The sequence below is a fragment of the Ranitomeya variabilis genome, chromosome 4 (genome assembly GCF_051348905.1).
Source record: "Ranitomeya variabilis isolate aRanVar5 chromosome 4, aRanVar5.hap1, whole genome shotgun sequence".
NCBI lineage: Eukaryota > Metazoa > Chordata > Amphibia > Anura > Dendrobatidae > Ranitomeya > Ranitomeya variabilis.
The window spans coordinates 236,119,608-236,142,759 of NC_135235.1; the positions used below are offsets into that span (position 1 = coordinate 236,119,608).

At 48.1% G+C, this 23,152-nt stretch overlaps 1 protein-coding gene across 13 annotated transcripts in view; it reads left to right on the plus strand.

Annotated features, from left to right (window-relative positions):
• UBR4 (ubiquitin protein ligase E3 component n-recognin 4) overlaps positions 1-23,152 on the plus strand; it is a 56,829-nt gene that overhangs the window by 10,178 nt on the left and 23,499 nt on the right. For 8 of the 13 annotated variants that reach the window (XM_077260322.1, XM_077260323.1, XM_077260325.1 and 5 more), the window contains exons 5-54: positions 2,439-2,572; positions 2,863-2,962; positions 3,210-3,351; positions 3,660-3,784; positions 3,868-3,992; positions 4,071-4,130; positions 4,241-4,428; positions 4,570-4,669; positions 5,117-5,257; positions 5,402-5,519; positions 5,980-6,164; positions 6,247-6,406; positions 6,513-6,598; positions 11,157-11,326; positions 11,506-11,788; positions 11,889-12,015; positions 12,449-12,528; positions 12,605-12,733; positions 12,816-12,998; positions 13,085-13,207; positions 13,310-13,649; positions 13,981-14,078; positions 14,161-14,318; positions 14,397-14,609; positions 14,681-14,782; positions 14,860-14,960; positions 15,751-15,949; positions 16,022-16,210; positions 16,283-16,346; positions 16,439-16,630; positions 17,208-17,278; positions 17,394-17,541; positions 17,619-17,843; positions 17,945-18,115; positions 18,189-18,371; positions 18,589-18,747; positions 18,839-18,991; positions 19,083-19,310; positions 19,400-19,557; positions 19,722-19,893; positions 19,971-20,172; positions 20,243-20,424; positions 20,500-20,716; positions 21,142-21,358; positions 21,543-21,575; positions 22,081-22,144; positions 22,217-22,351; positions 22,447-22,621; positions 22,713-22,853; positions 22,936-23,057. In XM_077260322.1, the coding sequence (XP_077116437.1) occupies positions 2,439-2,572; positions 2,863-2,962; positions 3,210-3,351; positions 3,660-3,784; positions 3,868-3,992; positions 4,071-4,130; positions 4,241-4,428; positions 4,570-4,669; positions 5,117-5,257; positions 5,402-5,519; positions 5,980-6,164; positions 6,247-6,406; positions 6,513-6,598; positions 11,157-11,326; positions 11,506-11,788; positions 11,889-12,015; positions 12,449-12,528; positions 12,605-12,733; positions 12,816-12,998; positions 13,085-13,207; positions 13,310-13,649; positions 13,981-14,078; positions 14,161-14,318; positions 14,397-14,609; positions 14,681-14,782; positions 14,860-14,960; positions 15,751-15,949; positions 16,022-16,210; positions 16,283-16,346; positions 16,439-16,630; positions 17,208-17,278; positions 17,394-17,541; positions 17,619-17,843; positions 17,945-18,115; positions 18,189-18,371; positions 18,589-18,747; positions 18,839-18,991; positions 19,083-19,310; positions 19,400-19,557; positions 19,722-19,893; positions 19,971-20,172; positions 20,243-20,424; positions 20,500-20,716; positions 21,142-21,358; positions 21,543-21,575; positions 22,081-22,144; positions 22,217-22,351; positions 22,447-22,621; positions 22,713-22,853; positions 22,936-23,057 (7,571 nt within the window). The remainder of the gene's footprint in view (positions 1-2,438; positions 2,573-2,862; positions 2,963-3,209; positions 3,352-3,659; positions 3,785-3,867; positions 3,993-4,070; positions 4,131-4,240; positions 4,429-4,569; positions 4,670-5,116; positions 5,258-5,401; positions 5,520-5,979; positions 6,165-6,246; positions 6,407-6,512; positions 6,599-11,156; positions 11,327-11,505; positions 11,789-11,888; positions 12,016-12,448; positions 12,529-12,604; positions 12,734-12,815; positions 12,999-13,084; positions 13,208-13,309; positions 13,650-13,980; positions 14,079-14,160; positions 14,319-14,396; positions 14,610-14,680; positions 14,783-14,859; positions 14,961-15,750; positions 15,950-16,021; positions 16,211-16,282; positions 16,347-16,438; positions 16,631-17,207; positions 17,279-17,393; positions 17,542-17,618; positions 17,844-17,944; positions 18,116-18,188; positions 18,372-18,588; positions 18,748-18,838; positions 18,992-19,082; positions 19,311-19,399; positions 19,558-19,721; positions 19,894-19,970; positions 20,173-20,242; positions 20,425-20,499; positions 20,717-21,141; positions 21,359-21,542; positions 21,576-22,080; positions 22,145-22,216; positions 22,352-22,446; positions 22,622-22,712; positions 22,854-22,935; positions 23,058-23,152) is intronic. The other 5 variants (XM_077260326.1, XM_077260335.1, XM_077260332.1 and 2 more) reach the window with 3 other exon arrangements.

The window sequence follows — 23,152 nt, forward strand, 5'->3', positions numbered from 1 at the left end:
ATGGACAACCCTGGCTGCCGCATTAAGGATAGACTGGAGAGGGGAAAGTCGCGTGAGGGGGAGGCCAATTAATAGAGAGTTGCAGTAGTCCAGACGGGAGTGGATTAGGGCGACAGTGAGTTTGTTGTCTCCATGGTGAGAAAAGGGCGGATTCTAGAGATGTTCTTTATGTGTAAGCGGCACGAGCGGGCAAGAGATTGTATGTGGGAGGTGAAGGAGAGATCAGAGTCAAACATAACACCCAGACAGCGTGCCTGCTGCCGGGGTGTTATTATGGTGCCACCCACTGAGAGGGTAATGTCATATTTAGGGAGGTTAGTAGAAGGCGGGAGCAGAAGAAGTTCAGTTTTGGAGAGGTTGAGTTTCAGATAGAGAGCGGACATGATGTCAGAGACTGCGGACAGACAGTCAGTGGCGTTCTGTAGTACAGCGGGGGTAAGGTCGGGATGATGTGTATAGTTGTGTGTCATCAGCATAAAGATGGTACTGAAAGCCAAATCTGCTGATGGTCTGTCCAATTGGGGCCGTGTAGAGGGAGAAGAGAAGGGGGCCAAGGACTGAGCCCTGTGGTACCCCAACAGTGAGAGGAAGAGGAGATGAAGTGGAGCCGGAGAACAGAACACTGAAGGAGCGGTCAGAAAGATAGGAAGAGAACCAGGAGAGAGCAGTGTCCTTAATGCCTAGTGACTGGAGCCTAGAGAGTAGGAGAGGGTGGTCAACAGTGTCGAAAGCTGCAGAAAGATCGAGGAGAATGAGCAGAGAGTGGTCACCGTTACATTTTGCTGTCAGAAGGTCATTGGTCACCTTGATGAGTGCAGTTTCTGTCGAAAGTAGGGGGCGGAACCCGGACTGTGAAGGGTCTAGGAGGGAATGAGTGGAGAGGTAACGGGTAAGGCGGGAGTAGACTAGGCGCTCCAGGAGTTTTGAGATGAAGGGGAGATTGGAGACCGGTCTGTAGTTGTTTGTGCATGATGGGTAAAGGGTGGGTTTTTTTAGTAATGGAGTAATGATAGAGTGTTTGAAGGAGGAGGGAAAAATGCCAGAGGAAAGGGAGAGATTAAAAATTGTAGTTAGGTGAGTTGTGACGACTGGAGAGAGAGAGACTGGAGGAGGTGTGAGGTAATGGGGTCGGTGGTGCATGTAGTCGGACGAGAAGAGGAGAGGAGCTTGGAGACTTCGTCTTCTGTACTCCAGAACTGCACTCACTATTCTGCTGGTGCAGTCACTGTGTACATACATTACATTACTGATCCTGAATTACATCCTGTATTATATCCCAGAGCTGCACTCATTATTCTGCTGGTGCAGTCACTGTGTACATACATTACATTACTGATCCTGAATTACATCCTGTATTATATCCCAGAGCTGCACTCACTATTCTGCTGGTGCAGTCACTGTGTACATACATTACATTACTGATCCTGAATTACATCCTGTATTATACTCCAGAGCTGCACTAACTATTCTGCTGGTGCAGTCACTGTGTACATACAATACATTACTGATCCTGAGTTACATCCTGTATTATACCCCAGAGCTGCACTCACTATTCTGCTGGTGCCGTCACTGTGTACATACATTACATTACTGATCCTGAGTTACATCCTGTATTATACCCCAGAGCTGCACTCACTATTCTGGTGCAGTCACTGTGTACATATATTACTGATCCTGAGTTACCTCCTGTATTATACTCCAGAGCTGCACTCACTGTTCTGCTGGTGCAGTCACTGTGTACATACATTACTGATCCTGAATTACATCCTGTATTAAATCCCAGAGCTACACTCACTATTCTGCTGGTGCAGTCACTGTGTACATACATTACATTACTGATCCTGAGTTACATTCTGCATAATACACCAGAGCTGCACTCACTATTCTGGTGCAGTCACTGTGTACATACATTACATTACTGATCCTGGGTTACATTCTGTATTATACCCCAGAGCTGCAGTCACTATTCTGCTGGTGCAGTCAGTGTACAAACATTACATTACTGATCCTGAGTTACATCCTGTATTATACTCCAGAGCTGCACTAACTATTCTGCTGGTGCAGGCACTGTGTACATACATTACTGATCCTGAGTTACATCCTGTATTATACCCCAGAGCTGCACTCACTATTCTGCTGGTGCAGTCACTGTGTACATACATTACATTACTGACCCTGAATTACACCCTGTATTTTACTCCAGAGCTGCACTCACTATTCTGCTGGTGCAGTCACTGTGTACATACATTACATTACTGATCCTGAGTTACCTCCTGTATTATACCCCAGAGCTGCACTCACTATTCTGCTGGTGCAGTCACTGAGTACATACATTACATTACTGATCCTGAGTTACATCCTGTATTATACTCCAGAGCTGCACTCACTATTCTGCTGGTGGAATTTTTTTTACATTATCTTTTTTCTTCTGCCCACAGTGGAGGATCAGAAGGAGACCACCATTCTCCTCAGTCCTGAATTGCGCCAGAAAGAGGTCAAAATGAACTTTCTTAACCAACTGACGTCAGTGTTTAACCCCAGAGGTTCTGCAACATCCTCATCACACATGCAGGTCAGTAATGTTTTAGAAGCCTCCACATTGGCTTTCTTTTTTTCTTTTATGTCTTTCTGACTCTGCAACTATTCTGGAAAAAAAAAAATGAAACCACTAAATCAGATATTATGGGGTGGGGGGCCAAGAGCGGTTCATCGGTGACTAGTATATCTCCTGTACAGCTGAATATGTTGCCTATTTCCTCCAGTGGATAAAATCGCTGTCCAGTTTTCATTCCTCTATTCCCATATTTCCTTCTCCTAAAATTAATTATTTTTTTTTTGTTAAATTTTTTTTTTTGTTACTAGGTGGAAACAGAAGTGAACGACACAACATCAGATCCGGCATCAGCAGCGAAAACCAAGAGCATCTTCATAGCGCAGAACGTGGCCAGTCTCCAGGAGCTGGGTAAGCCCGCGTCGCCTGTGCCCCCGCGTCGTAGTTAAGCCCTCGTCTGTGCCCCCGCATTGTCTGTGCGCCCTCGTCTGTGCCCCCCGCATCTCCTGCCCAGTGATTCCTCCTTTCGTTCTCCACATGCAGAGGGGTCACCGCCTCCTTAATTCACCGACCCCTGATATCTTTGGACGTGTAACACAAGCCTTCACCTTCTTGTAACCGCTCCTCGTATCTTAGCTTTGCTTTTTGTTCTGTGCAGGTGGGTCGGAGAAGCTGCTCAGAGTTTGCTTGAACCTGCCATACTTTTTGAGATACATTAACCGCTTCCAGGACGCAGTTTCCGCCAATTCCTTCTTCATTATGCCGGCGACGGTTGGAGATGCCACCGCTGTTCGCAATGGGTAAGAAAGCTGCTGTTATTGGGGTCATCTGGTGCCGCTCACTTCCACATCAGCAGTAAGTGGCGTTAATGACTTTGCGCCTACCTGCCGCGATCGCGCTCGCATCCTAACAAACGTGATGTTGTCACCGCCACTCACCCGGAAGCGATGCAAGACATCCCCTTAAGTTTCACACACAATCCCTTTTCTCAGCTGCTCTACATATTGGTGGTGATCCATCCATCGCAGTGTGTACTGCACAGCTCGCCCCTTAGGGCACCAGGTTCTGCATTCAGGAAGGTTCAACCCTTTGTCCTGACACTTTACAGGTTTCACTCGCTTGTCATTGATGTGACCATGGCCCTGGACACGCTCTCTCTGCCCGTCATGGAGCCATTGACCCCTCCTCGACTGAAGGACGTCACCCTCCTGGCCCTGAGCTGTTTGTATGCAGGTAAATGTCGCTTCTGTTCCCTTATTTCCTCTTTCTCCGTGTCCCTTACAAGACCATGACCACTTCTCTTGCCCTATGTGAAGGTGTAAGCGTGGCTACATGCATGGCTATCCTCCACGTCGGGGGCACCCAGCAGGTGCGGACTGGGTCTACAAGCTGCAAAGAGGAGGACTATGAAAACGACGCAGCCACCATCGTGCAGAAATGTGTACGTTTGTTTTTCTGCTGCCGACATCTGCGCCTTTCACATGATTAAATCGCACTAATTAACTTGTGTTTTTGATAGCTGGAAATCTACGAGATGATTGGACAAGCGATAAGCAGCTCCAGGAGAGCGGGCGGAGAGGTAGGAGGACTGGATTCTTCATTGCTTGTCATCTGTGCTGGATGCCAGCCCTCTGTATCATGGCGTCGTCACTTCTGGCATGTTCAGGGTCTGTGGGTTTTGTTTTGTAGCATTACCAGAACTTCCAGCTCCTTGGGGCCTGGTGTCTGGTGAACAGTCTGTATCTGATCCTCAATCTCAGCCCCACTGCCCTGGCAGACAAGGGCAAGGAGAAAGATCCACTGGCAGCGCTCCGAGTCAAAGACATTGCCCGGACAAAGGAAGGAGTGGGCTCCCCAAAACTGGGCCCGGGCAAAGGGTACGTTGGCACATGGCAGAGATGCTCGCTCATCAAAGGAAACGTTAAGGTTCTATTTCCACATATACTCCGGGCCTCTGGATCGATCATGTGATAAAGCTCTATCTCTCGTAAGACTGCAATAATCTGTTTCTCCTACAGGCACCAAGGGTTTGGGGTCCTGTCTGTTGTCCTCGCTAACCACGCAATCAAGCTGCTCACGTCCCTCTTCCAAGATCTGCAAGTTGAGACTTTGCACAAGGTGATGAATGTCTACCACTTAATTATACTGGAGCCCGGCGCAGTCATGGCCGTTTTATATATTCGTTCTTTTTTGTATTGTTTTTCCCTTCCTATTCTTTCCTCCCTATCTACAGTGGGTAATCTCTCCCTCCCTGACAACACAGATGCATACTGCCCTCTCTCCATACTGCCTTTTCTCCATACTTTAATCAGGTGTCACCTGGTCTCAATAACTTCAATGAAGTAAATAATCAATTAAAAATAAATGTTGCACAAAGGTGTAAAAGCCTGTAAGTTTTGCAGCCAAGGACTCAAGACAGATTTGTGACCTCTGGATCAGTAAAGCTTTCTTCTGACTTGCATACTTCAGTGATAGTAACTGAAGAACCTGCAAAAACCCTAAATCTCATTTACAACTAAACTTTGCATTTCTTTAATTTTGCTTTTTAATTTTCTTTCTATACAGCAAACCTGGGACACAGACGGCCCCCTGGCTGAGCTCAGCATCGCGGCCCAGAGCACGTCCATCCAGAGAATACAAAGACTCATCGATTCTGTTCCTCTGACAAATCTGCTCTTCACAGTTTTATCTACATCTTACCGAAAGGTGAGGGGGTTTCTGAGTTCATTGAGTTTTGTTTTATTTCTATGAAGTCACATTTTGGTGTTACAAAGTTGTAGACCGTGAGGTTTGTTATTGGCACTGACTCTGTAATTACATATTAACATTTTTTTCCTCTTGTTCTCACAGGCCTGTGTGTTACAACGACAGAGGAAAGGCTCCATGAGCAGCGACGCCAGTGCGTCCACAGATTCTAACACTTACTATGAAGACGACTTCAGCAGCACTGAGGAAGACAGCAGCCAAGGTAGCGTGCACAACTGTGCTGCTTATTACCGGCATAGGATAGGAGAAGACTCCAAGTCTTGGTGCAAACTCATCAGTGAGATTTTTAGGCAATAGAGGCAAGTGCATATAGTTGTAGGACCTGGTCCGGCCTGGATGGCAGCCATGAGAACCACCTCCTGCCAGGTGGCATTTCCGGCTGTTAAGAGGACACAGGTTAATCATAAGAGGAGCCAGGGATGCTGGCTGGTAGACGGTGGTTCTCAGGGTTCCTGTCCTCCGGTTACGGGATTGTGACCAGGCTTCTGCCCCATGGTTATACCAATTTATTTGCTCAGCTCTACTAAAATACATATTTATTTCGGTTCACACCCTGAGCTGCTTGCAAAAGTTCTCCCATCAAGTTTGGAAGCAGACATTAATTTATCGCCAGTCTGTTGTCAGTCACTTGACTTATTCTGATACTTGATGCGTTCATACAGATGACGACAGCGAGCCCATCCTGGGCCAGTGGTTTGAAGAGACAATCTCTCCAAGTAAAGAAAAGGTGCCACCGCCACCTCCGCCGCCACCGCCTCTCGAGAGCTCTCCCAGAGCCAAAAGTCCAAGCAAACAGAACCCTGCAGGAAATGGCAACATCCTGGCCAGCCGCAAGGATCCAGAGCTGGTATAAATCGCGACCTGGCAGTGTTATATCCTTCCCATGGAGCCTCTTATTCGATGATAACGTGACCTCTATCTTCCTCCAGTTCCTCAGCCTCGCCTCCAACACCCTGAACTTCATCACCAGCTGTATGCTGAACTCCCGCAGCAACTTCATCCGCAACTACCTGAGCGTGTCGCTGACTGAGCAGCATATGTCCACCCTGGCTTGTATCATCAAGGACGTGGACAAGGATGGACTGAAAGGTGCTAAGTCTTTGGATAAGGATGCTGCAACTTTGCTGGGAAGAATTAGTTCCTCACTCTTTTTTTTTTTTTTTTTTCTTCCCCCCCCCCCCCCCCCATTTTCTAGGCTCATCTGATGAGGATTTTGCTGTGGCTTTGTACCAGTTTAATCATTGCCTGGTGACGTCTGACCTCCAGTCTCCAACACTGCAGGTAGTTGCACTTTTTTTAATTTTTTTAAAGGGAACCTGTCAGGTCCCCCATGCCCTCCAACCAGCAACTCTCACTTATTTCTAAATTCCCTGCCTAACCAGCTCTGTATAACATTTTTGTGTAAAAATTGTTTATATTGTCCCCTTTTCGTATGCTAGTTAGGGCTTTGACTAGTCAATGGGGTGATAGTTGCCCCAGACTAGTCAGCCCTCTTTTGATGTTATCACACCCCTGTGGGTGTGATAACATTTGCGGTTGTCATCACTAGCCCCTGCAAATCTCGCACGCCGCACATTTGGGCAGCGTCCCTGCACTTCTGCCGCTGGGTGTACGCTTCCCAGCTTCAGAAGACAACTGCGCATGACCGGATGTTCAGAAGATGGCTTCTGGTCATGGCCAGTGCCTCTGAAGCCGTGAGGCGTATTCCTGGCTGCAGTGATGATGCCCAAATGTAGGTGAGATCTGCAGGATCTGGTGAGAACGACCGCTGCTCATGCAAATTAGCACGCCCACAGGAGTGTGATAACATGGAAAGAAGGCTGACTAGTCTGGGGCAACTAACGCCCCATTAACTAGTCAAAGCCGTAATTGGTGTAGAAAACAGGGACAATATAAGTTTTTTTTTTCTTTTAAACAAAGAAGTTATGCAGGGAATTTACTCTTTAGTGAATGCTGCTGGGTTGGAGGGCCTGGGGGACCTGACAGGTTCCCTTTAACCCCTTTCTGACATTGGACGTACTATCCCGTCGAGGTGGGGTGGGCCCGTATGACCACCGACGGGATAGTACGTCCAGCGCGATCGGCGGCGCTCACGGGGGGAGCGCAGCCGATCGCGGCCGGGTGTCAGCTGACTATCGCAGCTGGCATCCGGCACTATGTGCCAGGAGCGGTCACGGACTGCCCCCGGCATATTAACCCCCGGCACACCGCGATCAAACATGATCGCAGTGTTCCGGCGGTACAGGGAAGCATCGCGCAGGGAGGGGGCTCCCTGCGTGCTTCCCTGAGCCCCCCGGAGCAACGCGATGTGATCGCGTTGCTGCGAGGGTCTCTTACCACCTCCTCGCTGCATGTCCCGGATCCAAGATGGCCGCGGCATCTGGGTCCTGCAGGGAGGGAGGTGGCTTACCGAGTGCCTGCTCAGAGCAGGCGCTGGTAAGCCTGCAGTGCTGTAAGTCAGATCGGTGATCTGACAGAGTGCTGTGCAAACTGTCAGATCAGCGATCTGTGATGTCCCCCCCTGGGACAAAGTAAAAAAGAAAATTTCCACATGTGTAAAACAAAATAAAAAAAAAATCCTGAATAAAGGAAAAAAATATATTATTCCCATAAATACATTTCTTTATCTAAATAAAAGAAAAAAAAACAATAAAAGTACACATATTTAGTATCGCCGCATCCGCAACGACCCCACCTATAAAACTATCGCTAGTTAACCCCTTCAGTGAACACCGTAGGGAAAAAAAAAACACGAGGCAAAAAACAACGCTTTATTATCATACCGCAGAACAAAAAGTGGAATAGCACGCGATCAAAAAGACGGATATAAATAACCATGGTACCGCTGAAAACGTCATCTTGTCCCGCAAATAATGAGCCGCCATACAGCATCATCAAAGAAAAAATTAAAAAAGTTATAGTCCTCAGAATAAAGCGATGCCAAAATAATTATTTATTCTATAAAATAGTTTTTATCGTATAAAAGCGCCAAAACATAAAAAAATGATATAAATGAGGTATCGCTGTAATCGTACTGACCCGAAGAATAAAACTGCTTTATCAATTTTACCAAACGTGGAACGGTATAAACGCCTCCCCCAAAAGAAATTCATGAATAGCTGTTTTTTTTTGTCATTCTGCCTCACAAAAATCGGAATAAAAAGCGATCAAAAACTGTCACGTGTCCGAAAATGTTACCAATAAAAACGTCAACTCGTCCCGCAAAAAACAAGACCTCACATGACTCTGTGGGCCAAAATATGGAAAAATTATAGGTCTCAAAATGTGGAGACGCAAAAACTTTTTTGCTATAAAAAGCGTCTTTTAGTGTGTGACGGCTGCCAATCATGAAAATCTGCTATAAAAAACCGGCTATAAAGGTAAGTCAAACCCCCCCTTCATCACCCCCTTAGTTAGGGCAAAATAATAAAATTAAAAAAATGTATTTATTTCCATTTTCCCGCTAGGGTTAGGGCTAGGGTTAGGGCTAGGGTTAGGGCTAGGGTTAGTGTTGGGGCTAGGGTTGGAGCTAAAGTTAGGGTTAGGGTTGGGGTTAGGGTTTGGATTACATTTACAGTTGGGATTAGGGTTGGGATTAGAGTTAGGGTTGTGTCAGGGTTAGGGGTGTGGTTAGGGTTACCATTGGGATTAGGGCTAGGGGTGTGTTTGGATTAGGGTTTCAGTTAGAATTGGGGAGTTTCCACTGTTTAGACACATCAGGGGCTCTCCAAACGCGACATGGCGTCCGATCTCAATTCCAGCCAATTCTGCATTGAAAAAGTAAAGCAGTGCTCCTTCCCTTCCGAGCTTTCCTGTGCGCCCAAACAGGGGTTTACTCCAACATATGGGGCATCAGCGTACTCGGGACAAATTGGACAACAACTTTTGGCGTCCAAGTTCTCTTGTTACCCTTGGGAAAATATAAATTTGGGGAGCTAAAAATCATTTTTGTGGGAAAAAAAAGGATTTTTTATTTTCTCGGCTCTGCGTTGTAAACTGTAGTGAAACACTTGGGGGTTCAAAGTTCTCACAATACATCTAGATAAGTTCCTTGGGGGGTCTAGTTTCCAATATGGGGTCACTTGTGGGGGATTTCTACTGTTTGGGTACATCAGGGGCTCTGCAAATGCAACGTGACGCCTGCAAACCAATCCATCTAAGTCTGCATTCCAAATGGTGCTCCTTCCCTTCCGAGCTCTGCCATGCGCCCAAACAGTGGTTCCCCCCCACATATGGGGTATCAGCGTACTCAGGACAAATTGGACAACAACTTTTGGGGTCCAATTTATCCTGTTACCCTTGTGAAAATACAAAACTGGGGGCTAAAAAATCATTTTTGCGAAAAAAAAAAAAAAATTATTTTCACGGCTCTGCGTTATAAACTGTAGTGAAACACTTGGGGGATCAAAGCTCTCAAAATACATCTAGATAAGTTCCTTAGGGGGTCTACTTTCCAAAATGGTGTCACTTGTGGGGGGGTTTAATGTTTAGGCACATCAGGGGCTCTCCAAAAGCGACATGGTGTCCCATCTTAATTCCAGTCAATTTTGCATTGAAAAGTCAAATGGCGCTCCTTCCCTTCCGAGCTCTGCCATGCGCCCAAACAGTCGTTTACCCCCACATATGGGGTATCGGCGTACTCAGGACAAATTACACAACAACTTTTGTGGTCTAATTTCTTGTCTTACCCTTGGTAAAATAAAAAAATTAAGGGCAAAAAGATAATTTTTGTGAAAAAATATGATTTTTTATTTTTACGTCCCTGCATTATAAACTTCTGTGAAGCACTTGGTGGGTCAAAGTGCTCACCACACATCTAGATGAGTTCCTTAGGGGGTCTACTTTCCAAAATGGTGTCACTTGTGGGGGGTTTCAATGTTTAGGCACATCAGGGGCTCTCCAAACGCAACATGGCGTCCCATCTCAATTCCAGTCAATTTTGCATTGAAAAGTCAAATGGCGCTCCTTCCCTTCCGAGCTCTGCCATGCGCCCAAACAGTGGTTTACCCCCACATATGGGGTATCAGCGTACTCAGCACAAATTGTACAACAACTTTTGGGGTCCATTTTCTCCTGTTACCCTTGGTAAAATAAAACAAATTGGAGCTGAAATAAAAAAATTTTTTTTTTTTTTTTTTACACAAAAAAGTTCATTTTTATTTAAACATTCCAAAAATTCCTGTGAAACACCTGAAGGGTTAAACTTCTTGAATGTGGTTTTGAGCACCTTGAGGGGTGCAGTTTTTAGAATGGTGTCACACTTGGGTATTTTCTGTCATATAGACCCCTCAAAATGACTTCAAATGAGATGTGGTCCCTAAAAAAAAATGGTGTTGTAAAAATGAGAAATTGCTGGTCAACTTTTAACCCTTATAACTCCCTAACAAAAAAAAATTTTGGTTCCTAAATTGTGCTGATGTAAAGTAGACATGTGGGAAATGTTACTTATTAAGTATTTTGTGTGACATATCTCTGTGATTTAAGGGCATAAAAATTCAAAGTTGGAAAATTGCGAAATTTTCAAAATTTTCGCCAAATTTCCGTTTTTTTCACAAACGCAAGTTATATCGAAGAAATGTTACCACTATCATGAAGTACAATATGTCACGAGAAAACAGTGTCAGAATCGCCAGGATCCGTTGAAGCGTTCCAGAGTTATAACCTCATAAAGGGACAGTGGTCAGAATTGTAAAAATTGGCCCGGTCATTAACGTGCAAACCACCCTTGGGGGTGAAGGGGTTAAATATTGGTCCGGTTAGTCTAAATTTCTTTGAGTTTGTTATATTTTTGTAATTTAATTTTTTTTCCTCCTTTTTCTTTTAACCCTTTTATTGTCAGAGCGCTCTTCTCCAGCACCTTGGCATTGCTCCGCTCAGTGAGGGCCCTTGGCCCCTGTACATCCATCCCCAGAGTCTGTCTGTCCTGTCGCGTCTCCTGCTGCTGTGGCAGCACAAGGCGAGCGTGCAGGGAGAACCAGACGTACCTGAATGCCTCCGTGTGTGGGAGAGGTGAGCTCAGGATATGCTTCAGTTTATAAGCTCAGGTCCATAAACTATACCAGACTTGCTTCTGTAGTGTTAGAGGGGCTGGTCACTACTGGACCCCGGCTCTTATATGTCTCGGGAGACTGGCGGTCGGGCCAGACACGAATATGCTCGCCATCTTAATTAATCTTTTTTTATTTCAGGTTTGTTGGGACCCTGAAGCAAAGCGCCCTCCAGGGAGTGGTCCCGGGCGACATAGAAGATGTCAACGTGGATCATCTCCAGCTGCTGCTTCTCATCTTTCACAATTTATCAGACGGGGGACGGCAGGGTATCCTGTTGCTCTGTATACAGACGCTGCAGGACTTGGCCAGTAACCTGGATTCCCAGTTGCCGGCGGTTCCCCTCCTCCTTGCGAGATTGCTTCTAGTATTTGACTATCTCTTACACCAGTACTCCAAGCCGCCGCTCTACCTCTTTGAGCAGGTGAGGTTTGGGATGATTTCTTATGGCTGGTGTGTGTCGTGGGTTCTTTGCTTTTGCTCTTTATGTGGATTGTTTTGCAATGTTTCTTTCTGTGCCGTAGGTGCAGTACAATCTGCTAACCCCTCCGCTTGGTTCTGGGGCGTCAAATGAGGGGTCCGGCCGCTCTTCTGCTTTGTATTACGGATTTAAAGAAGTGGAAGAAAATTGGACAAAACACTGCGCAACAGGTGAGACTATGGGTAATAATAATAATTTTATTTATATAGCGCCAACATATTCCGCAGCGCTTTACAACTTATAGAGGGGACTTGTACAGACAATAGACATTACAGCATAACAGAAATCACAGTTCAAAACAGATACCAGGAGGAATGAGGGCCCTGCTCGCAAGCTTACAAACTGAGGAAAAGAGGAGACACGAGAGGTGGATGGTAACAATTGCTTTAGTTATTTGGACCAGCCATAGTGTAAGGCTCAGGTGTTCATGTAAAGCTGCATGAACCAGTTAACTGCCTAAGAATGTAGCAGTACAGACACAGAGTGCTGACTACTGTCCTGTACCTGTGTCCTTAATACTAAATCGCCCATCCTGGTGGTAACGATAGGGGTAGCCTCATAATTCGGAGGACATGCTTTTTGACATGTAATGTTGGGTCACAGATGCCGCTCCTCAGCCCCGATTCTACAGCATCCTCACCCAGGAAGCCTCCGAGGACGACCTGCACCGTCTGGATGCTGAGGTAGGCGCTGATCTCCGGTGTCAACGGAAGCGCCTGTGATCTACCTAGTGTGACCCATTTTTTTATCTTTCTGCAGGTGTGTGAAGTCCTCTTCTCTCGAGTGCTGAAATATGACGACTTGTATACCTCCCTGATTTCTTTACTGGCCGCTGGATCCCAGCTTGACACCGTCCGGAGGAATGAGAACAAAAGCATCAGCGCCCTGGTGAGCGCGTCGTCTGCCGTGGGGGGCGCAGAGCAGCACGCTCGTCATTTTCTGTCTCGTGACGTGTTTGTGTCCTCATCAGGAGGCTTGTGCCCTGCAGTATCATTTCCTGATCCTGTGGAAGATCCTGGGAATTTTACCACCCTCCGTGCACTACATGAAGCAGCTGTCGCAGAGCGTCTCTGGACCGAGTGAATGTGAGATTCTTCACACCTTGCGCTGGGCGTCTCGACTCCGAGTGCCATCATATCAGCTCTGGATAAAGGTACTGAGCAAAGATGCCCTGCAAATCTTAATTATTGGAAGTAGACATGAGGATGGACGTTTATAGGATCATCGTCTTGTGTTTAGGATCACCTGGTGACGCAAGGATTGAAACCAGAACAAGCCGCGTCAATGACCGAGCAAACTTCAGCCAAGTGCAACTTGATTAAATATGACGTAGAAGTCGCCGAAGAGTATATCACCCGGCAGGTGCGCTCAATTGCTGCGTCTTTTCATTTACTGCTTTGTGCCTTGATATTGGTGCCAAATTATTGGCTTTTCCATTTTTTTATTTTTTTTTTTATATCCTAGATCTCGACATATTGCAGCTCTAATGGATACACGTTCGAACAGCTCCGTAAAGGGCCTAACCTGCAGTGTATCTACACGCTGGATGCGATGATCTGCAAGGTGCAAGTGTCTCTGGATGAACATTTCTCTAAATTATCAGCTGAAACCGACCCTCACAAGTCCTCGCAAGTGGCGAAGAACCTCCTGCCAGCTGCCTTACAGCTCCTAGACATGTACGCCTCTCTCACCCGCTGTTACTTGCTGCGGAGCCTTCCAGAGGAGGGGATAGAGGAGAAGAAGCTGCAGGGTTATGCAGCCGTACTTGCAATTGGGTCTTCTCGATGCAAAGCCAACACCCTTGGTAAGTAGCTTTCTAAAAAAAGCTTAAACGGTTAACCCCTCCATAGATGAATACAATTTAGCATTTTCCCATTTCTTAAAATCTGCAGCCATTCTTGCGATATTAACACATTTGTTGCCATGGAGTTCGACCACCGTTCTTGCACGTGGTCTATCTTCTTGCAGCAGTGGTTGGTCTCCATGAGCTGCAAACAAATGTCAGTTTGTAAAGAAAGGCTGAGCATTGTGATGAGCAGTAAATTGCACAGTTGCTTGTATTTACCAGCACCGTCCGTTTATGAAGATGGGACTATCCCTTTAGACACTTAATTTACTGATTAATCTCTCCCCAGGCCCCGTCTTGATCCAGAACCTCCCTACTTCTGTGCAGACCCTATGTGAGTCATGGAACAACATTCACACCAATGAGTTCCCCAGTATCGGTTCCTGGGTAAGTGACTTGTATACTGTGTGTGTGATTGGTGCACGTTTTGCGGTGTGATGCGTTAACCCTGTCCTGGCTTATGTTGTAGCGCAATGCCTTCGCCAATGATACCATTCCTTCAGAAAGCTACATCGGGGCCGTGCAGGCCGCCCACCTGGGCACCTTGTGCAGCCCCAGCCTGTCACTGGCCGCTTCTCTGAAGCACGTTCTCCTGTCTCTGGTCCGGCTGACGGGCGACCTCATCGTGTAAGTTCTTCTACAGTTCTCAAGGTGCATTTGTTTCATCCCGTTGCTGCATTTTTACCCTGGATCGTTACCATTTAGATGGTGCCCGGAAGATCTGAATTCTCAGCAGCTAATCCAGTCGCTGCTTCCTCTTCTGCTGGAGAGCAGCACGGAGAGCGTGGCCGAGCTGTGCAGCACGTCGCTGGAACGAGTGCTCGGACCGGCCGAGTCTGACGAGTTCTTGTCCCGGATGTATGAGAAGCTAATCACCGGTTGTTACAACATCCTCGCTCACCACTCCGATCCCACCAGGTAAGTGTCCTTATAAGAGAACGAGGTCTTGTAATAAGCCTGGTCTTCATTCAACATGCCGTCTTCCCTAGTGGCCTGGACGAGTCCATCCTTGAGGAGTGTCTGCAGTTCCTGGAGAAACAGCTGGAGAGTAGCCTGGCTCGGAAAGCCATGGAGGAGTTCTTTACTGAGAAGTAAGTGCCGAGATATCGCCGATGTATACGGAGAGTGGAGCCGGGGGTGTATACAGCTGACTGTGCTTCTCTTACAGAGGAGAGCTGGTGCAGATAATGATGGCGACTGCAAACGAGGCGCTCTCTGCCAAGTTCTGCAACAGAGTCCTGAAGTTGTTCACAAAACTATTCCAGCTCAGTAAGTAATGTCCTCTCTGGTAAGGGGTGGGCAGATGCAGATATTGGTGGTCTCCGGTGATGGCTGGAGCGGGGAAAGGGAAATATTGATGGTCTCCGGTGGTGGCCGGGTTGGTGGGAGGCAAATATTGATGGTCTCCGGCGATGGGTGGGGAGAGGCAAATATTATTCATTTCTGGTGATGGCAGGGGTCGGCAGAGGCAAATATCGATGGTCTATGGTGATGGCCGGGGGGGTATAGGCAAATATTATTCATCTCTGGTGATGGCTAGTGTGGGGTAGACATTACTGCGGGATCTATAAGCCTCCGGGCACGTCAAAGAGCCTTTCAGGGCTTCTCCAAAAGGATTTATTGGTGTGCACCTTCAAACCTGCCCTGATCTATGCCATTGGGTAGACACGGGGATGTACGTCCTCCATCGGACTATTTTTGTAAGCCATAGTATTGCAGGTGATCTCTGGGCAGGAGTTTACGGTCAGTAGCTCTCCATACAGTTTTGAAAAAAAAAAAGTTACGGCAGTGTCTGCAATCCACCGGTGCTGTGCAGGTCATAAGACGCCCTTTTGTAGCCCTATACATGCAGTCTGGGACATTTAAATTGGTCTCAGGACCATGGATCAATATACGCAAAACAACTGTAAAAGCTTTAATTTTCATCAGTACGACTTTATCCCCCAGAATTATTACACCCTGCCTGCTCCATGGATCAAGAAGTGTGAGACCTAGTAGACGAGCAAACATTTGTCGATCCTGATCAGCTTGTCGCTAATTTATTGCTTTCACTTCACAGCCGAGAAGAATCCCAGCCCCAGTCTGCTGCGCCTCTGCGGCACCTTGGCACAACTCGCCTGCGTGGAGCCATCGCAGCTGCAATCTTGGCTTGTCCGTATGACAACGCCGCCTCCTAAGGACTCGGACCAGACAGAGATAGTCCAGGAAAACCGTCAGCTGCTGCAGCTGCTCACGGCGTACATTGTCCGGGAGAACAGGTGCGTCCCTCATTCCTCGCAGCGTCCGACCGGTGTTTTTTCCGATCATTGAGTTTTTCTTGTGTCTTGCAGCCAAGTTGGGGAAGGTGTGTGCACCGTGCTGCTCAGCACCCTCATCCCAATGGCTACTGATCTCTTGGCTAACGGGGACGGCTCTGGGTTTCCTGAACTCATGGTGGTGATGGCCACTCTGGCCAGCTCCGGACAGGGCGCTGGTCATCTCCAGCTGCACCGCGCGGCAATGGACTGGCTGGCAAGATGGTGAGTAAAATTCTATGTTCTGTAAGACTGCCACAAATGCCGAGCAAGTAATGAACCGTCCGTCTCTTCCAGTAAGAAATATCTATCCCAGAAAAATGTTGTTGAAAAGCTGAACAACAATGTGATGCAAGGGAAGGTGAGCGCCACTGCGGCGTCTGTCGACGTGCACCGTTAGTGTCTTTATTATGCAGAATGCACCGTTACTCTTCATCCTTTCTGGTTCCTAAGCATGTGACTATCCTGGAGTGCACGTGCCATATAGTGTCGTACCTGGCGGATGTCACCAACGCATTGAGTCTCGGCGTAGGGCAAGGTCACTGCCACCTTCCCATGGACGGAGAAGAGCGAGCCATAGAGGTGGACTCGGACTGGGTGGAAGAGCTGGCTGTGGAAGAGGACGATTCCCAGGCCGAAGACTCGGTAAGACCCCGGTGAATAGGTGATGGCTGGAGATCTGACTGATCCATAGAAGAGGGGACATTATCCCCTTAAAATGAAGTGGCCGTACACGTCCCGACCATTCTTTATTGGCCCTTTCTGGCAGCCCTTAGAGAATGAATGGAGCTGTGTTATTTTTGCAACTTAGTCCAATATTTTATACATCAAGAAACTTAAATAATTGCTGTAAAAATAAAAATGGTTCAAAATGTTCCTGGAGGAAGCCATGGGGTTCAAACAATAAGACTCTGCAGCACAGTCCTGCACTCCGCTCCAGTGCTGCCGAGGTGCGTACAATAACGCCAGTGACGTGACCGCTGCAGGGTTCATAGTGATGATTCTAATCAGCAGTCTGGTCAGTGGTCTGTTGTCACCCCTCCCATCTCTGCAGAGACAATCGGCGTGGCAGCGGTGGAGCAGAGGCGAGTGTGCCATATTTTACGGTGTCCACTTTATAGCTGCACCCAGAAATATGCGCCTATTGATGGGAGAAGCCCTGTAGTGAGGTCCATGGTTCTGTGCGGTGCCTCTGACACATGGATGTATATCTTCATTCTAGGATGAAGATTCGCTCTGTAACAAGCTCTGTACATTCACAATCACCCAGAAAGAATTCATGAATCAGCACTGGTGAGTCTGACGGTACCGACGCGCTTTTATCCGTGAAATGTACGGTGACCGTGAGACGCACGCACATTACGTCTGTCGTCAGCCACTGTATTAATGCACATTACACACTTCACAGGTATCACTGTCACACCTGTAAGATGGTGGATGGGGTCGGGGTGTGCACAGTCTGCGCCAAGGTCTGCCACAAAGACCACGAAATTTCTTACGCAAAGTACGGTTCGTTTTTCTGTGACTGTGGAGCCAAGGAAGATGGCAGCTGCATGGTGGGTCGTCGTCTCTACCATCCACCGCTCGATCAAGGTGCAGTTCACATAAAACTAAGCACTACTTCTTCCCTTAGGCTTTAGTTAAAAGAACCCCGAGCAGCGGTATGGGATCCACTATGAAAGAATCTGCCTTCCAGAGCGAACCTCGTCTTCCAGAAAGCGCCATCCGACACCCCGGCTCTGCCCTCACAGACAAGGGAAAAGTGACCATCAGTGACGGCAAAGGAGACGACGAGAAGCCGAAGAGGAGCAGCTTGTGCCGTAACATCGAGGGCTGCCGCGAGGAGCTGCTGTGCCAGGTGTGTGCCGCATGGCGTGACGGTTGCTGTCTGGTGCGATGGTGCTGTTCAGATCCCTCATTCATATTCACGTCTTGGTCTTCCATGAAATTTTCTTGCAGACCAATGTTTCTTTTGCACCGTTGATTTTGGATATGTTGAACTTCCTGATGAGCCCCGTACGGAGTAACTTCCAACAGGCTTCTGCGGTTGGGAGTAGTAGTCGTGCTCAGCAAGCTCTGGACCAGCTGCACACTCTGGAGAAAAGCGTGGAAATGACGGATCAGCTGATGGTGAGGAACACAGAATTGGATGACCAGCGCCCCATAGAGAGGTGGACAGACATGTAATATTTGTGACTTTCAGGTCCCGACTTTGGGCTCACAGGAAGGAGCGTTCGAGAACGTGAGGATGAATTACAGTGGCGATCAGGGCCAGACCATCCGACAGCTGATCAGCGCTCATGTATTGCGCAGAGTCGCCATGTGCGTCCTGTCCTCTCCCCACGGCAGGAGGCAACACCTAGCCGTCAGTCACGAGAAGGGAAAGGTGAGCGTGATGTTATGTAACTGACACATTCTGGCAGTCACTTATAAGAAGCCATCGTTGATTTTGTGGCCTCCTCCTGTCTCTGAGGCTGGGGAGAGTGACTCTCATGTGTGGTTATTGTGCGTATTTGCTATAAATGTGAAGCCGTTCATTGCCTTGTGATTGGTTCCTCCTTCTTCAGAGACTTTCATAGACTTATTACTGATTCTTTCCTCAGATTACAGTATTGCAGCTTTCAGCGCTGCTGAAACAGGCCGATTCCAGCAAGAGGAAGCTCACCCTGACGCGTCTGGCCTCTGCTCCGGTCCCGTTCACCGTCCTCAGCCTCACTGGCAACCCATGCAAAGAGGATTACCTGGCTGTGTGCGGGCTGAAGGTCCGTTTTCTTAAGCTGATTATTTTTTTCACAGTAATTCCACACTAGCTTTTGGTCCTGATCTATCGTTTTGTTTCTCCCGACCTCCTAGGACTGTCACGTGCTGACGTTCAGCGGCTCAGGGTCAGTTTCTGATCACTTGGTCCTTCATCCCCAACTTGCCACCGGCAACTTCATCATTAAAGCAGTCTGGCTGCCCGGCTCCCAGACCGAGCTGGCCATCGTCACTGCCGACTTTGTTAAGGTTGGTAAAACCATTCAGAGAGCGTATAAAATGTGTCCGTGCTGAGGATCTAGTAATGAAAGTTGTGACGGTGCGGCCATTTATCCTCCAGGTCTACGATCTGTCGTCCGACGCTCTAAGCCCGACCTTCTACTTCTTGCTGCCGAGCTCCAAGATCCGAGACGTCACCTTCCTGTTCAATGAAGAAGGGAAGAACATCATCGTGATCATGTCTTCTGCCGGCTACGTGTACACTCAGCTGATGGAGGAGTCCAGTAGTGCTGTGCACGGCCCGTTTTATGTCACCAACGTTCTGGAAGTTTCTCACGAAGATCTGAAGGTTTGTGAATCGCGGTGTTCAGCATTCAATCCTAAGCGTCTCTTACAAAGCTTCCGTTTTTGACTCTTCTGCTTTTCTGTCTGTTACAGGACAGTAACGGTCAGGTCGCAGGTGGCGGCGTGTCTGTGTATTATTCACACGTTCTGCAGATGCTTTTCTTCAGTTATTGCCAAGGGAAATCCTTTGCTGCCACCATAAACCGATCTTCGCTGGAGATAGTCTTGCTCTTCCCCATCAATATAAAGAGGTGAGATGACTCTCTGCCCCTTATTCTTTGGCCGTGCATAGCCTCTGTCATCAGTTGTCAGAGATATGTGCATGACCCGTTGTCAGTCATTTGTGCAGAATTTGGTGCTACTGATAACTCAAAAGCTTTTAATTTTTTTCTTTCCACATCATTTCATTATACAGTTCCAATGGAGGAAGCAAGACCTCCCCCGCTCTCTGCCAGTGGTCCGAAGTCATGAACCACCCTGGTCTAGTGTGTTGTGTTCAGCAGACCACAGGGGTCCCATTGGTGGTCATGGTAAAACCCGACAGTTTCCTCATCCAGGAGATAAAGACGCTGCCAGCAAAAGCCAAGGTAAGTATGGAGCAGGTCGGCCGCCGTGCACAACGTATCGTCCGTGCTGTTGAGTCTTACCTGCGTTCTCCTTGTAGATTCAGGACATGGTAGCCATCCGGCACACGGCCAGCAACGACCAGCAGAGGACGACCATGATTCTTCTGTGTGAGGATGGCAGCTTGCGCATTTACATGGCCAATGTGGAGAACACGTCATACTGGCTCCAGCCATCCTTGCAGCCCAGCAGCAGCATCAGCATCATGAAACCTGTGCGGAAACGCAAGCCGGCCGCCGTCAGTGAGTAGCAATTAATGCCGCCTCCGGATGGCAGCGTGTCGGGTGCGGCAGGTCTTTAAGGGTAATGCAGTGATTTCTCTTTCTGAAGTGGCACGGGCGTCGAGTCAGGTCACCTTTCCCATCGATTTCTTTGAGCACAACCAGCAGCTCACAGACGTGGAGTTTGGTGGGAACGACCTGCTCCAGTTATACAACGCCCAGCAGATAAAGCATCGCCTGAACTCTACCGGGATGTACGTGGCCAACACGAAGGTACGCAGAGCGAAACACTGCGTCGGGGTCACGTCTACAGCCGCACGGCTATTTATTGATTGTCCCCTCTAACAGCCCGGAGGATTTACTGTGGAAGTCACCAACAACAACAGCACCATGGTGATGACGGGGATACGGCTTCAGATCGGCACCCAGGCCATCGAGCGGGCACCTTCCTACATCGAGATGTTTGGCCGCACAATGCAGCTCAATCTCAGCCGAGCGCGATGGTTCGACTTTCCGTTTACCCGAGAGGAAGCGTTACAAGCTGATAAGAAACTCGCCATATTCAGTAGGTGCTTTCTGCCCCTGTAATAGATGTGTTCTTTTTGGGGGTCCCTGTGTCAGCCATTGTCATCACATTTACAGAGCTGCAGCCGAACTGTGAGCTCTGCCCAACTGGAGCCATTCACAGCCGGTGAGCTCACTGATTGGCAGCAGTGCTGTAGATAAGACATCGGGAGCAGCGGCGGAGACTGCACCCTGGGAGGGTAAGAAAAGCATATAAAAAAGCTGGAAGCAGTGGCTTAAAACCCCTTTAAAAAAAATCAAAAGTTAACGTGTGATGAGAAGCCCCTCTTACATTTGCTTTGTAGTGCTTATTAAATATTGGGGGCTTGACGCTGCAATCCTTAGGGACTGGTTGAAAGACTTGTTTCCTCATTTGCTCGTAGTCTAATATTGTGGCCTTTATCTCCTTGGTTTTGCTTCTTTTAGTCGGGGCCTCCGTGGACCCAGCCGGGGTCACAATGATTGACGCCATTAAAATATATGGAAAAACAAAGGAACAGTTTGGCTGGCCGGATGAGCCCCCCGAGGAGTTCCCCTCTGCCTCAGTAAGCAGCGTTTGCCCCCCAAACCTGAATCAAAGCAATGGATCCACAGATGGCGAGACCGCTGCACCGCCCTCCTGTAATGGCACAGTCATTGAAAGGTGAGCAGCGGTTCGGCTGGCACATCCGATGTTTTCCCTGAGCAGGGTCGGCACCGGCTAATCATGTGTTCACATTCTGGGGTTCCTCCTGAGTTTGGGCCCCATTTTCTCTCTCGGCTTCACATGTTTTTTTTGTTTTTTTTTGTTTTGTTTTTATTTATTTTTTTTCTTTGCTCCTCAAAAGTTCTGACCCCGAACCTTTAACGATCTTGGACCGGTTAGTACGTCTTCCTTACTCTGCACGAGTGAGTGTGCGCACCGTCCCCGCTGGTGTACTACCTCCTACGCTTGTTTGAGTTTTTGGCCCCGAGTGCATGGCGGTGTCTGGGTAACTCGGTGGTTGTCGGCGAGTCCCGCCAGCCATTGTTGATGATGGTGTATGGCGGATAATGGCCGCGGAGCTTTGGGCATGACTAGTTTAGGATCAAAAAGGTCCATCATTAAGTAAAAGCTCCTGTGAAACCACCGGAACGACATGGGACACCACAAAACGTAGTCTGATGTTGGCACAGGCCTGTGGCTTTGAGCGGCTTGGCTTGCACCCAGGCACCTTTTCTTGCATTAACCCTTCACCTTTGTGACTTCCGACCTTTTTACCTGATAAGCCTTAACACAATGAAGCCTTAGTCCTTGTTGTAGGCTGTAAGCGTAGAAGCTTAATATATGGCAGAGCTGCTGTTCTAGAGAAGTCTCTGACATGCTGTGACTTGTTCTCTGTACAGGTTGGTGGGAAGTTCCCTTGAAGCTTTGGAAAGCTGTTTTGCCTTCGGACCGCTGCCGGAGAAGGTAGGTGCTTTTTCTTGGCTTATATCTGCCTTCCATCAGTCGCACACTAATTATTCTGATTATTTGGCTTAGGAGAAGAACAAAGTGTCGGCTCTGGAGTTGGCGACCGTCCTGCTCTCCATGCCTACGCCATCCAGCGTCCAGCTCCAGACCAAGAGTCTGCTGGCCAGTCTGCACACGAGCCGCTCTGCGTACCACAACCACAAGGTAAGGACCTGATTGTATTGGGGGGGGGGGGGGGGAGTCCTGCAGCGCTCCACTCACGGCACTGGGGTCATGACGGTCTGGTCCCTCCTGTGCAGGATCAGGCTCTGCTGAGCCATGCTGTACAGTGTCTGAACTCCTGCACGCACGATGGAAAGGACTTGGACCCAGAAGTGTTCCAGAGACTGGTGATTACCGCCCGCTCCATCGCCATCATGCGCCCAAACAACCTCGTTCACTACACCGATTCCAAGTTACTTTCTGCAGAGACCGGTGAGTGCACGGCCAATGCCTGTAGGTCACAGACAAACTGACTTACTTTGGAAAATACGTAAAAAAATCTTCTCTTTTTTTTTTCTTTTAGATATTGATGAAAGTAAAGATGTCGTGAAGACCGGCGAAGGAGAAGACGGGTACGCCTTCATTACACAACTGGTCAACCAGTTCTGGAAACTACATGCATCCAAACCCAAGAATGCCTTCCTGGCCCCGGCGTGTCTGCCAGGTGTGTGGCTCACGGGTCTCCCTCCTTGGGACATTAGTCTCCAACAAGGGTCCATATATCAATCCTGTTCTGTTTTCTGCAGGTCTTACCCATGTGGAGGCTACAGTCAATGCCTTAGTGGACATCATACACGGATACTGCACATGTGAACTGGACTGCATTAACTTGGCCTCTAAAATCTACATGCAGATGTTGCTGTGCCTGGTGAGAGCCCGCTCCAGAGGACTAATGAATGGGGGGGTTAGGAACGTGTTATCTTTAGAAAAAAATGCGCCTCCACCCAGTCTCTCTCTCTCTCC